A 14,749-nucleotide genomic window follows, 5' to 3' on the forward strand; every position below is an offset into this window, starting at 1 on the left:
ATGAAGTCTGCGTACAGATCAAAGCATCACTATTTCTTTTTTTTCTCATTTTTCCTTTTTGTTTTGATTCTTTATTCACAACATGAATAATGTGGACATATGTTTAAATATGATTGTATAGCCTTTATCAGATTGTTTTCTGTCTTGGGGAGGGAAGGGGGAGGAAGAGAGGGAGAAAAAATTTGGAACGCAAAAGTCTTATAAAAGTGAATGTTGAAAATTATCTTTACATGTAATTAGAATTAAATACTATTAAATGGGAGGGGAGGGGGAAGATAACCGGGAGATTGTGGTACAACCAGGAGAGGTACTGGGTTAGATTACTGTATTGACTTATTGACTGCACGATATGTAGTCATTGGTTAGTTGATATTCGCTTGGAGGGAGGTCTGTAGTAAAATGCTCTTGAGAATTTTCCTTGATCCTACAATGCCAATATTTTAATCAATTATTTGGAGGAAGGTATAGATTAATTTAGTCAATGGAATGAAATAGAAAAGCACTCAGTCAGCATTGCCAAGCTGGCCTGTGCTGAGTGCTGAGGATACAAATAGAAAGATAAGACAGTGTCTGCTTTCAAGGAGCTCATATATTCATTAGGAGAGATAATGCATAAAACAAGGTTCAGCTTCATGACAGATGAAAAGACCAGGTGGTGTGTAGGCTCTGGCAGGCAAAGCGGAGATCAAATGGTAAGGTCCCATCTACCTTGGGGAACAGTGGCATGGCAGATGGTGGCTGACTAGCAACTGGTGGGAAGGGGACCAAGGGTCAGAGTGGTGTGAGACTCTGGGGTACATCTAGAAGAGGTCAGAATGGGAGTTGCTTGGTAGGCAGATGAGAGGTCTCCAGTTCTCCACCGTGCTGTTTACTGGGGCAGAGTAGGGGAAGATCAGTAAGTATTTATTAATCAATCAACAAGCATTTATTAGTCACAAAGATCTTGGCAAATGCAGGTGACATGAAATTTGGAGGGAAAGCTAACAGCTTCCAGATAACAAAAAGATCTCAGTGGGCCAAAATAATGAGCCGAATAAAATAAGATTAAATTTAATAGGAACAAACATGAAGTTCTACATTTGGATTCCAATAATCGTTCTCATGAGTGTAAAGTGCATGAGATGTAGCTCGACAATAGTTTCTGTGGAAAAGAGCTGGAGTTTTTAGACTGACAGCTCAGTATGAACAGAGGTATAAGTAATCCTCTGGCAGTCAAAATAAAGTAGTGCCTTTCTGGGCAAGAGGGCATAGTATCCAGGGGGAGGAATTGAAGAGTTCTCTTCTATCTTGTACTCTAGTCAGTTTTTGTGTGGACCACGAAGTTCAGTTCTAGCACCACATTGCAGAGAACCTTAGACAAGCTTCCATGTGTGACCACAAGAGGGTGGCTGGGATAGTAAGAGGACTGGCAAATGAGGTTTCATTGAAGTAAGGAGGGTATTTAATCTGGAGAAGGGAAGCTTCAGGGAGGATTTGATAATGGCTGTCTTCATGTATTTGAAATGGTGTTCTGGGGAAGAAGAATGATTAGATTTACTCTTCCTGGCCCCAGAGCACAATATTGTGTAATGAGTGTTGGTTGCCAAGAAAGATTTAGGATGGATACAAGGATTAGAGCTACCTCAGAGCTGAAGGGAGTTGCCTCAGGCAGGTTCCTGTTCATTGGAGGATTGCAAACAGAGAATGGATGACCACTTACTTGATTCTTTGGCAGCAGAAATTCTCAAAGTGTAGGCTAGAATAGATGCCCCCAAAGCACTTCCTTATGATTCCCAAATTCGTCAATACTTTTGAGTAATCTTTGCAGCTGGCAATGCAGAGAGGCAGCCCTACGTTCTCTTTAGCTCTGGGCCCCCAGTAGTTTCATGCCCATAATTTTTAGACAACTGACAAGGTTGTATACCATATTCACACATTACAGTTAAATTAGTTGGCCTTTTGACCCAGAGCAGAGCCGAGGGCTTCTAGGAACTGACCGGTGACAGCAACCTGGGCTAGACCTGTTTTGGTTTGGGGGATCACCACAAGAGGGAGCCTCAGCTGCCGATCTTCTATTTCTCTACTTCCATAAAGTTCCAGTGAGATCTAGAATGTTTCCTCCTACTTCCACACTGCATCAGGGATTTTTAGCAACAGCCTGAGTCACAACTTTTCATTTAAGGGCAGTGATTGAAATATGCCTTTGTATTTCCTGGTGTGGTTGAAGACCAAATTTTTCAAATTCTATTAAATTTCTCTATTTCCACTGAGTCAGTATTAGAGAAAACATGTTAGTTGGGAAATGGGGGTGTGGGGGCAGAGAAGAAAGGCCATCTTTTGTAAGAAAGATTTTAAAAGAGAAGGAATAAAGGTATTTAGTAAAACCACCTATGTCTGACACCATAGTTAATGTTCCATACCCATAGTCCTTCATTTATGCATTGAAGGAAAGGCCATACATTGTCAACTTTTCTTTGGGGTCAAGCTTAGTCATTATAATTACATAGAATATAAATTTACGTGGTACTTTGGAGTTTGTGAAATTTTATACACACACACACACACACACACACATATAATTTGAGCCTCACAACAATGCTGTGAAGTAGATAATATTGGTATTATACTAGTAAGGATACTATGGGTATTATCCCTATTTTACCAGTGAGGAAACTGAGGCTCCAGAGACACTAAGGGACTTTATCCATGGTCACACAGTGAGTACTGGACAAAATTTGAATCCAGAATTTTCTCACTGCATCTAGCACTAAATTCTTTTTATCCCTACTTTGTCAACAAAGAAACTGAGGCTGCAGAGAGGTGAAGGGACTTAAGTATGGTCCTATAGCTTATTAGTGCCAGAGGAAGCATTCAAACCCAGACCTTTCTCTCTCCCGGTCTAGCACTAGACCTACTACCTCCCACTGCCTCTGCCCACTCCTCCGATTCCGCCATAGTGACTCTTTCTATCTCATTACTGTTTCCTTCAGAAAGCTAAATTGGCAGCCACAGTAAGCCTTCCTGGGGTGCAGTGAACAGAAACCTGCAGGGGCAATCGGACTGTTCCCACACAAGCAATTTTACAAAATGTTTTCAAATGAAAGCTTTCACTGAAGGGTTGCTGTTTAGCAATGACGTTTCTTCATAGAAGATTTCTACAAAAAGGTTTCTTTTTTTGCTTAACTGAAAGTAACTGAGCCTTAGTTTCCTCTTCTGTAAGACAAGGATACCATCTAACCTGCCTTTCTCAGAGGGTTATAACAAGGATCAAATGAAAGAAGTAAGGTGTCATATAAATTGCATCATCATCATTCTCTGCCAGCTCACAGCTAGTTACTAATGGTAAGTACTTCTAGCCCATAAATGGTGGAACTCAGATTCAGACTTAGGTCTTCTGAATTCAAATCCAAGGCCTTTTCTGCCATACCATCCTGCCTCCCTAGTGAATTTCCTAGACCTGGTGTGGAAGAAGGTGTGACCTTTTCTCCCCATACTTAGGCAGAAGCAAGTCTTAAGGGTCCTTGGGAGGATCTACAGCATGTGTTGAGCTACACAACTTTGAAAAAGTATCGTTTGGCCTTCCAGAGACATGCAGTTGTGGTACCAACTCAGGAGCGAGGAACTGGAGGACATACAGGCCGCTCACTTTGGCTACAAGGGCCGAAACAACAGTAACAACAATTGGGCCAGGAACAGGCCAGCTAGTGTTGAAGAGGACACTGCGGCCTACGACAACCCAAGCTTTTCCAGGTGAGAGCCTCTTGTGGCCACTCTCCTGCAGAATGAGTGAACTGTATGTTCACAGACACTTGGAGGACCAGGAATATGAATGGGGAAAAACATTCCATCTTTATTTCCTTTGCTTTTCACTAGGCTTTAGTTTAATTTCCTTTGTATTCCTATGTATTTTATTTTATGTATTTAAAAACATTCTGCAAAGAGGTCCTGAGTGGGATTGGCCCTAGCTTGAACGCTAAACACACTTGGTCATCACGGACTTGTCCTAAGATGATGACACTGGACTAGGACAATTCCAACTGTGACCTTCTGTGTTCCAAGGGCCCTCCCTGCTCTGATATTCTGTGTTCCGAGGGCCCTCCCTGCTCTGACATTCTGTGTTCTAAGGGCCCTCCCTGCTCTGACATTCTATATTGTAAAGGCCCTCCCTGCTCTAACATTCTGTGTTCCAAGGGCCCTCCCTGCTCTGACATTCTGTGTTCCTAGGGCCCTCCCTGCTCTGACATTCTGTGTTCTAAGGGCCCTTCCTGCTCTGACATTCTGTGTTCTAAGGGCCCTCCCTGCTCTGACATTCTGTGTTCTAAGGGCCCTTCCTGCTCTGACATTCTATATTGTAAAGGTCCTCCCTGCTCTGACATTCTGTGTTCTAAGGGCCCTTCCTGCTCTGACATTCTGTGTTCTAAGGGCCCTCCCTGCTCTGACATTCTATATTGTAAAGGTCCTCCCTGCTCTGACATTCTGTGTTCTAAGGGCCCTCCCTGCTCTGACATTCTATATTGTAAAGGCCCTCCCTGCTCTGACATTTCTATGTTTGAAGGAAGACGTATCAAACCTGCTAACACAATAGAACAAAGATAATGTTAATCGGTGGTTTTCTAAGTCCATAGGCAGCTTGAAGGATCCTTGTAATACTATTTAAACAGCAGCCTCTGTTTCTATTTGAGGTTGATACCACCATTTTAAAGGTCCTCCCAGCTCTTACATTCTTTGTTCCTAAGGCCCTCCCAGCTCTAATATTTGTCATTCTAGGATTCTATTTTGAAAGCTTTAAAACTTATAATATCTCTTGGTCCTTGACCCTGATTCTAGTAGGGGTGTCATTTTCAAGTGCACGCCCTTAAAATACTCTGTCATCTAGACACATGTGCTTTTAGTTCTGATTTGTCCTTTCCATTAGCAATTGTCCTCTCACCAAGAAGAAGACCTGGTAATTCTATCTTTCTCCCTTGACGTTTGACGGTGCTTTATAGAAGCCCAAAGTAATTCACCTGTCAGGCAGCACTTACTGTTAATTTGCTGTGGACCTTTAATGGCCTATACCCCCCAGGGAGTATTGATCAAAGTTGTATAACATGCTGATCAAAACACCTTTTGTGCTATTAAGAGCATTTGGACATGGTGTGGTTTGACCAAAATCTGTGGATTGCATTTTTACCTTTTAAGACTTCAGAAAATTGATAAAGCTAATGATACATGATTACCCTCTAAACCAGCTTTACAGAAAGATTAGAATCCATTTAGAATAGCGGCAGGTCTTGTGATGTTGACATTAGCAAAAAGAAAAAAGTGCATTTTGTCGGGGTTTCTTTACTTCTGGTCCAAAAATGCCATGATAAACTTGTTTTTGAAGAAAATGAACAAGGTATCCAGTGGCTGATGCCATCTCCTCATATTGGAGAGAGTCAGAGTTTCTAAAACATAAGTAGAGTCGTGTACATTCAAGTCTGTTTAAGGTCAGTTCAGTTGAATTAATAGTATCCCACCCCACTTTTTGCATTTCTTGTCCTTCTAAGGTCAATCTCTGTTTCCAAGGTGTGACAATCTAGTTCTCTCAAAGTACTGGTGTTTCTGCTAGATAACCATTCAAGCTGTTACAAGGTGCTATCAAATCCCAGCAAGTCAACAGTGGATTAAACTTGACTAAGAGACAGATTACTTAAGGCCCTCTTCTTGAAGGATAATTCCTAGCTTTAGCAGGCCCTTGGCCAAAAATGGCCAAAAATGAGAGAGTGACTTTGTTCCTTCCAGCTGAAATCTGTGATCCTAAGGACTCTGGCCCACCTTCCATGGATCCCATCTTCCCTTACAGATGACCAAGTTGGAAGGAACCTCAGAGCTATCTGATTTAATCTGACTGACACTCCCAAAAAACAATCATCCATCCACTTTCTGCTTGGAAATCTCTAGTGAGAGTCAATTCTTTACATTCCAAGGCAGTACATTCGGCCTTGGGATTAGGAAAGTTTTTCTGTGTGCGTGTATGCATACATGTAGATTTTTATTTATTTCAATATAGAGAATATTAGGTTTTTAGCAACCATTTAGCCTAAAGATTTATCTCTGCCTTTTCTTCTCATCTTCTCACCCTCCTAGCCACCCTTCTGGACAGACTCTAGCTTATCAACGTCATTCCTAAAATTTGAACTGAATACGGTTTCAGAAATGGTCTGATTAGAGCAGTACAGTGAAATTTATCACTTCCCTCATTCTGGATGCTTTACTTCAATGCCACCCTGAACTCTGGGAAGAGAATAGACAACATCCTCTTGCTGTGAAATTCTGAAGTAATTATGCTCCCCCTACTTCCGCTTCCCAGACTGTCTAGGGCCATCCTCAGAGGTGAGAGGGCTGGTGGTAGCTACAGAACCAGATGAATCATACTAGGTCTGAGAATAGGGATGGGATGATGCCCTTCTAAGCATCTAGCCTATGCCCTGGAGGACCTCTTCTCCAATCCTCCCCTCTTCCAAGGATACTAGGACTTCATACTACTCAGAACAGGCTGTTACAGAACTCTATGGAAACCCTGATTCAAAACCTTTCCTTAACTCCTTCCCCTCCTTTGCACTCGCTATCAAAGCCCTCCTATTCTATGTCCAGTAATTTAATCTAAAGTCTTAATGGGCAATGATAACTCTCATATCACCCTCCCAAGTAACATTTGACTCAATGGAGTCCTAACTGAGAGATGGAAGAGATTTGAAATGTCTGTTCCAACCTCCTTCATCTCATAGATGAAGAAAGTAAGGGGAAGCAACTCAACCCAAGCCCAAGCTAATTAGAGATTTCCTTTTCAGAAGGGGAAGGAGGGAGACCCAAGGGAACCCATATCTCTATGGGTCCTGCGTTCCACCCCATCATCAAAATGGTCATTGTAATGTGAAATCTTCTAAAAGTCACTAAGTCTTAAAATGCCAGGAAACTTTAATCTAGGCTTGAGGTTGAGACATTTTTGGCCAAAGGAAAGAGAGGAGTAGAGTTTTCTCTACTCCTACGTACCCTCCACCATTGGAGGATGCTTCTGACACTGTACCAGTAGAGGTGAGTTCAGTTAAAGATACTGCTTTGAAGGAAGGAACTCTCCTCTATCTGCTGCTGGCTCCACTTTCAGCAGAAGCAGAGAGGGTGGAGAAGGCTTGGGGAACAATTCCAGGAAAGCACACTGGGGTTTTTGTTTACCTCCATTTAAGTGTTCCAAGTTTCATGATGCCTGGCAGATGGCCAAGGCTATTATGGAACAAGTGACCCACCCATACCCGTTGTTCATTTTCTTTGGTCTTTAAAGGGCTATCAAAGTGAGGTGGCCCTTTTGGTGACTGATATAGAGCCAATGGGTTTTCTATTCCCTCATGATCTCCCCACTCTGTTTAGTGGCATTACCAACTTAAAATCTTTATAGGCTCTCTCGCAAAAGGAACAGTTCACGTTGATAGGCACTACTTTTTTTAAATCACAAAGCACTTTCATGTATCTCATCTAACTTAACACTTCCAACGGCCCTATGAGGTGTTAATGTCAGTATGCCCTTTTACAAATGAGGAAATTAAAACTCAGATAAGCAAAAAGATTTCCCAGGGTCACATAGTAAGTGGCAGAGTTGGGCTTGGAGTCAGAAAAACCTGTATAAAATAAAATACTCATCTGTAAAATGAGAGAGACCATTACTCTCAATGGTCCCATTTAGTTCTAAATCTACAATCCCACAATCCTACATGACACACAAGAGAATTTTAACTCTTTGTATAACTTGTTTGTGTATTCTTCACACGGCTATGCCAAATACTTTTTTTTCTCTCCAGAAACCAGGAAGACCATGCAGAATGGATGGAAAATGACATGAACTCTCAGCATCAAAGTGAAAATGAGTTGTGGTCCATGGAGCAACTAGGCCATATGCCACATGGAAGATGTGTCCTGCCACGAGTCAGCCTTGGGATACAAACAGTGAGCACAATCCACCTGCCTGAAGTTTCTGAAGAAGATGTGAGGATTCCTCGGAAGCCTATATCATACATCCCTGGTTAGCCAAAAAAGACAGAACCTATTCGTGGGGCCCAGACCAGGACTCTGCTAGGAGACCTCACTCTTTGTGCCTTAAAAACTCCATTGACAGGACAGTGTCAGGCATTTGTTGGGAAAATTAATCTCTGTCTGAAGATTCAAACATGCTTCTAGGTTTAACCTGAGTAACATAACCATTGTTGATAATGAGCAGTGATGCTGGCTCTGAGCTGGCTAATTCATTGAAATCATAGCTGTCACCAAAAAATCCTATTGTGATCTTGCACTGAAACGTTACCAATAGCAGCCTGTCAGTTTTACTGCTTTGAATGTCACCCAGGAGCGGAACATCTTCCAGCTGCTGAATTCCTTTAACCTGAATTTCTTTTGTAAACTTGCAAATGGGGAAACATTTTGAAAACATATTTTTGCACAGTAGAATAAGAAAATTACAATAAAATATTTCTTTCTAAAGATGATGTGTATATACATACATACACACATGTATATGTTATATATACATATTTGCACAGTACTAACTTTTGTATCTTTGGTTGTACTGTCATTGAAAAATGCGGGGTTAAGATTTCATCTAGCTGACATCTTAGATTTCTGCATTATAGCCTCATTTTCTCATTTCATATAATTCTTTTCATCCTTGGACTCAAAGGGACCATGAAGGAATGTGTTGCCTGGGTCAGTGAATCTTTTCCAGTGGTGAGAATCTTCCAATAGTTAAGACTCCTATCTGGCCCCTGAATTTCAGTGCTGACCAATTTTTACACTACACCTCTACAATAGAATTGTCTATAATTAGCTCCTCTATTTTTATTCTGGCCTCTTTTTCCCCCATGCAGGTCTCATTTTAATGAGCATGTTAGTCATGATAGGACTATTGTGTTCCCCATTTTCCCAAAACCAAGATTTCTTCTCTAAACGGCAAAAACCCTGTCCCCAGATCCTGATTGGCCCCTGCCTCCCTTCACGCAGCTTCCTAGTCACCTGAGAGGATAAAAGAGACCTATTGCTGTGGAGTCAGGGCCCCTCTGATTTGGTGAGTGGCATACCCTTTGTGGATGACCAGGGGCACTTTCATGTAGAGACAAGTGGGGCCGTCTTTTAGAAGCTAAGTATTTTGGTTTCCTTGTTGCACATTTTTTTTCTGTATTAAGACAAAGTATAATGTTTCAGTGACCTATGCCTCATTTTATTCCCAAAATTGAACCTGACCTAACAGGTCTAGCATTGGTTCAGCATAATATCTATCTATCTATCTATCTATCTATCTGTCTGTCTGTCTGTCTGTCTGTCTGTCTGTCTATCTTTCTATATCTATCTATCTATCTATCTATATCTATAGATAGAGATATATATCTATATATACCTTGTACATCCTCTTAATGGAGTTCTCTCCAGATAGAGGTGGTCTACAGCCAAATTTACCTAAGAAACATTCTTCCTGAGCTCTTCTTTCCATTCCTTCCTCTTCACCACGGTATTCACTGGACTTGGGCTGTCCCCCAGGCTGTTCTACTTGGGACTATACAAAGCCCATATTCTGTACTTACCCTCTACTAACTTCCACCAAACTTATCTGACCTGAATCCTGAACCAAGCTGAAAAACTCCATAGTATCCTTGCCAAATCTTACAACAAAAGTTCATTGAAGATACTTAATAATGTGTATAATTGTTCTTGTGTTGTGGAATCATCAGGTATAAATAGTAAGCATGTCGTGTGCAAGTGTCAGGAATTAAGATGAGAAAGTCAATATCACTAGGGAATTTAAGCTTATTTTTTAAGGGCCTTTTCCCCCAGAGATATAAAAAATGTGGCCAACTTTCCATTGCAGAGATTGTGATAAGAGTAAGTAATGAGAGCCGGTAGTAATGCATATATTTATAGATAAATAATGTCTGTGAAATATGAAGTCATTTCTTGTTGACATCCAACTCCCCATAGCATTACTTTTACACATCCAAAATATTTTTTGCGGTCAGCTAGAAGAGAGAGTGGAATGGAAGAAATGTGTGCAGTAAGAAAAGAGACAACAATGGAAGCAAACGCTGGCAGTGGGACCAGACGACCCAAGTTCAAATCCCACCTTTGATGCTTCTTATGTGACCTTGGGCAAATCACTTAATCTAACGATGGGTGGAAGGGGGTAGCATGGCTGGGGCATTGGACTTGGAATCATGAATACCCAGGTTCTGTCCCTGCTTCAGACAGGTATTAGGTAAGTGACCCTGGGCAAGTTACTTAAATTCTCTAGACCTCAAGGTCTCTTCCTAATCCTATGATCTGGAAAATGAGAGAGTTGGACTCTATATACTATCTGAGGTCCCCTTTAGCTCCAAATCTGATACATATGAGCCTTCTCTGGAGTTGGCTTCAGTCTTCCCCACTTCCACTACTATCTATGACCCAGGAGAACCCATTCCAGGGGTTATTCTTTTCAATGTGACTTCATGGACAGAAACAGGTATTAAGAGACAGGATGGCACCCCAAAGCACACAAGAGAAGAACACCTTCCCCTCAAAGAAGGGGGAGCAGTCCAGAGACTTGAACTGGATAGGACAGCCCATGAGGCTTCAGTAAGATGGCGGGAGATGGGGAAGATGAATCCCAGTCTCCCCCCCACAATTTCTCCTTTGAGCAGGGAAGTAGATTATATGACTTGCCATTTCCTTCTCCAGTGGATTAAGACAAGCAGAGGTTAAGTGACTTGCTCAGGGTCATACAACTAGTGAGTTCCTGAGGCTGGATTTGAACTGAGGTTTTCCTGACTCCAGATCCATCGATCTATCCACTGAGCCACCTAGCTGCCTCCAGCCAGGCATATAGTAGGTTCTAACTAAATGCTTGCTTCTTACCTTCCCTTCCAGGGACAGCCTTATATATAGATATGAAAGTAGGTCTTTCTTTAGTTGAATGTTGTAATAGAAAGGAAAGCCTTAAGCACCTAATTTTGTTATCCTCACTGCCTGTATTTTGGCAGGCTAATAAATCAGTCTTCTTAAAAGAGTTGAGACAAGAGTTGAATAAGAAATCCCTTGGTCTGTTTATTTTTCCAGCCCTTGCTAAGATGCTCTGAGGGAAAGGACAGAGGTCATTTTGGAGGCTGGAGGCACTGTAGGAAAGTCTAGACCAAGCTCATTTCCTGAAGAGCTTTTATATCATGATGCCTTTTATGTTTAACATCAATTATTTTCAATCCATCCCTCACACCCAACCTTTCTTTGTAACAAAGGAAAATTACATCTGAAAGCAGGTACCAATATTCCATACCTGGTGTCCTGCATCTCTCTGACGAGAGAACTTGCATTCTCTGGGAACAAGATTGCTTTCCATGAGTTGTATTTCAGTATTTTCTATTTTATTTTTGCAAGGTATGACAAGGGTGAGTGTAATTCTGGCTTTCTCCGTGGGTGGACCTGGGTATGAGCATGCTAATCTGCTCAGTGAGCGCTGGGCCTGAAATCAGGAAGATGTAAGTTCAAATTCAACCTCAGACACTCACTAATTATGTGACCCTAGGCAAGTCACTTACCCCCATTTGCCTCAGTTTCCTCATCTGCAACATGAGCTTGAGAAGAAAATGACAAAGTACTCCAGTATCTTTGCCAAGAAAATCTCAGATGGGGTCACGAAGAGTCAAACATGGACTGAAACAACTGAACAGCTGCACCAACAATGGGTGTGGGGTTGCATTTCCTTCCTGTGTTTGACACAGGGGAACCCCAAGGTTCCCCACCCTTCACCACTGTTATACCCACAGCTTGCTCTCCATCCCCCAGCCTGCTATTTTTCTTCTCCCCCTCCGTTTGGGAAGGTCCCCAGAACCTGGGGTAAGGAAGGCCCCTGAACTCCAGGGAGTGAGTTACTCCCTCTCACATCCAACCTATGTAGACTATCTTCCTAAGATCAGACCTGCGTCATAAGCAAACTTTTCAAATCAATATCAGGCAGCTGACTTTACGGCAATATTCTCACTAGCTGGTGATCATCTTTTGGTAAATATTTATTTAGACAGGGAAGGGGAAAAAGTAACATAAAATAATACTCTCTCATTAATCTTATTCAGGCCTTGTCGGACTCCACTCTTAATTTTGTCTTGGATGTGCCTTATACATGTCTCACCAAGAAAATCAAGATGCTGAAAATTTATGTCTTCTGCATCGTTGGAAACCTCTTAGCCTTCTTCACAGTCCTCTTCCTTCAGAGTTTTGCCGTGACACTGGGACTAGTGGAGAGTTGGGCTAATTGACAGAATCTCCTCCCTCACACCCCCCTTCACATTTGGGGAAAGAAGAGAAGTCTTAGGAGGTGGAGGGGATAGAAATATAGCAGTCGGGCCAAAGTGGTATGGATGAAATCCTACGTGAAAGGTACTGAGACAATTCTACATTGCTGAAACTTATTTGGACTGGTGACTAAGCTAGTGATTCATCACTTCCATTTTTTCTCTTTGAGGTAGCTAAATGGCACAGTGGATAGTAAGAGCTCTGGGCTTGGAGTCAGGAAGACCTGAGTTCGAATTTGATGTCAGACACTTACTAGCTGTATGATCTTGGTCAAATCACTTAACCTCCATCTGTCTCAGTTACCTCAACTGTATAACTGTGAGAGAAAGAGAGAGAGAGAGAGAGAGAAAGAAATAACAGCACCAACCCACAGGGTTGTTTTTGAGGATTGAATGAGATAATATTTGTAAAGCACTTAGCACAGAAGCTGGGACATTAGTAGATGTTTAGTAAATGCTGGTTTCCTTGCTTCCCTCCCTGTCACTGATGAGGTTGGGTACTTCTAGGTCTATCTCCTTCCTCCTCATTTCTTTGATTTTAGCAATTTTTTGTGTATTTAAAAATCATTTTGATTCTTATGCAAATGTAGTAAATTATTAAGACTTACCCAGGAGAGGAGATAAGTGGAAAATTCAGTATTTTTCTAGAGTATGATTTCTGGCTAAGGACTTGATGTTAACAGGGCTGAGTAATTTTTACAACTTCCCAAGGAGAGAAAATACTTTTACCAAGGTTTTTCTGGGTAAATGAATGAGTCACAGAAATTGGGCAGTTTGCTGGTCAGCATCCAACAGCCTTGGCCTGGTAGAAAAGAAAAATGAGTCATCTGGGGAAGAAGGGGATGGTGGGTATGGCTAAAAAGAAAGCCACACCCCAAGGGGAAGAGTAACCAAGGCCATAAAAACCACATGGTGCAGGGAGCTAGAGTGAACCAGATACCTGCCTGCGGGCTCACCTCTTCATCTGAGGGACCTGTCCTTTGCATGCTTCATTGACTTCACTCCTGGCAGGTGGCAGGTGAGGAACAACCAGACCTTCAAAGAGGGCATTTGTTGTCTTTCAGTTTCCCGGTCTACTTTTCCAAGTAGATCAAGAGTGACCCAGACTTCTGCTGTGATCAACCTTCAAGTAACTTCTCCAGTTCTCTCCAGCTGGCCCGCTGGTGGTACTTACTTAGAGAAACACATTTCAGGAAACATTCCCAAAGATGGAAATGGGAGAGAGAGAACATATATATGCATGTATATACATATATACTATGTGTATGTATCTAGAGATACATGAATGTATATTTATACATTGGCATATGTATAGATTTATATGCATACATGCATGTCTATGGAGATAGACATGCATGTGTATACAATATGCCTACAACGATATGTATATAGATGTGTGTTGCACATATATGTTACATATATGTGCAGGTATGGAGAGAGAAGCGATTCTCACACAATTAGAGAAACCTCTCTTAGAGATCCACTGAGTCAATTGTTAATGTTACCTAGAGATTAGTCTCCCATCAATTGATCACCTTATCGTTTAAAGGTGAACAATCTTGGGGAAGACAGTCCACTAAGGTAAGAAATTCTTTATTGGATCAGCCTACCTGGGGAAGATTTCTTATTCTTTTTATAATGGGGAAAAACAATCATTACTTAGAGCCATCTATGACCCCCAGTTCAGGCCTTTTTCCCACTGAATCAGAGAAAAATTCCCAGAATAACTTCAAAGGGAGCTAGTTAAGAGACCCCAGACCCCTGTTAAGAAGGAGCCAGGCCTCCAGTCTCCCCCTGCTTCTTCTGCTTCTTGGCAAGCTATACCAACAATCTGCCCAGTCAACTGACTTCTGTAGCAGACAGCTTGCAGGCGTGTTCATAGCAACCTGAGATACCATAACAACCAGTGGGGGAGGGAGGCTTGTCATTGGAGCCTGGAATGCTGGGAAGGAGACAGCTTGTCCACTAGAAAGGGAGTGAAGGGGCCCAGGACCTTGGGGAAGTTACTGAGGGACCCTTCCTTCAGCTGTCTGCATTTCAGGCCTCCAGGGGTCTGTCTGCTAAATAAACCTAAAACAAATGACCAGATTGACATTGTCCAAGGACATCCTGGAAAGTCAGCTCTTGAACGACTTTCCCTCATTCATTCCCTTCTCCTCAACTGGATTTGTTCATCCAAGGAGCCAGAATTCCCAATTACAACCCTATTGTTGCAGTCATCGTGTGACGTCTTCTACTGTTTCTGCTTGCTTTGCTCTTAAGCAGTTCATATGTCTGCCCTTTGTTCCTCTGAATTCCTCATATCCCTCCTCTCCTCCAACACCCCAGTGTTCAGTTACATCCTCATGCAATGCTTTGTTCAGAGGGCTGTCCCTCTTGGTATAGTGGAAAGAATGCTGATTTGAGTGGCAGAAGATTTTAGTTCCAACCCAGATTCTTTTAATTTT

The 14,749-nt window shown here is 42.0% G+C and overlaps 1 protein-coding gene across 1 annotated transcript in view; it reads left to right on the top strand.

The window, feature by feature from the left end:
* SUSD3 (sushi domain containing 3) overlaps positions 1–8,472 on the top strand; it is a 65,796-nt gene extending 57,324 nt beyond the window's left edge. Inside the window, exons 4-5 of the mRNA XM_072654358.1 lie at positions 3,565–3,729; positions 7,797–8,472. Of these exons, the coding sequence (XP_072510459.1) occupies positions 3,565–3,729; positions 7,797–8,022 (391 nt within the window). The 3' untranslated portion in view covers positions 8,023–8,472. The remainder of the gene's footprint in view (positions 1–3,564; positions 3,730–7,796) is intronic.
* The last annotated feature ends 6,277 nt before the right edge of the window (positions 8,473–14,749 follow it).

This window comes from Notamacropus eugenii, chromosome 1 (genome assembly GCF_028372415.1).
Source record: "Notamacropus eugenii isolate mMacEug1 chromosome 1, mMacEug1.pri_v2, whole genome shotgun sequence".
Taxonomy (NCBI): Eukaryota; Metazoa; Chordata; class Mammalia; order Diprotodontia; family Macropodidae; genus Notamacropus; species Notamacropus eugenii.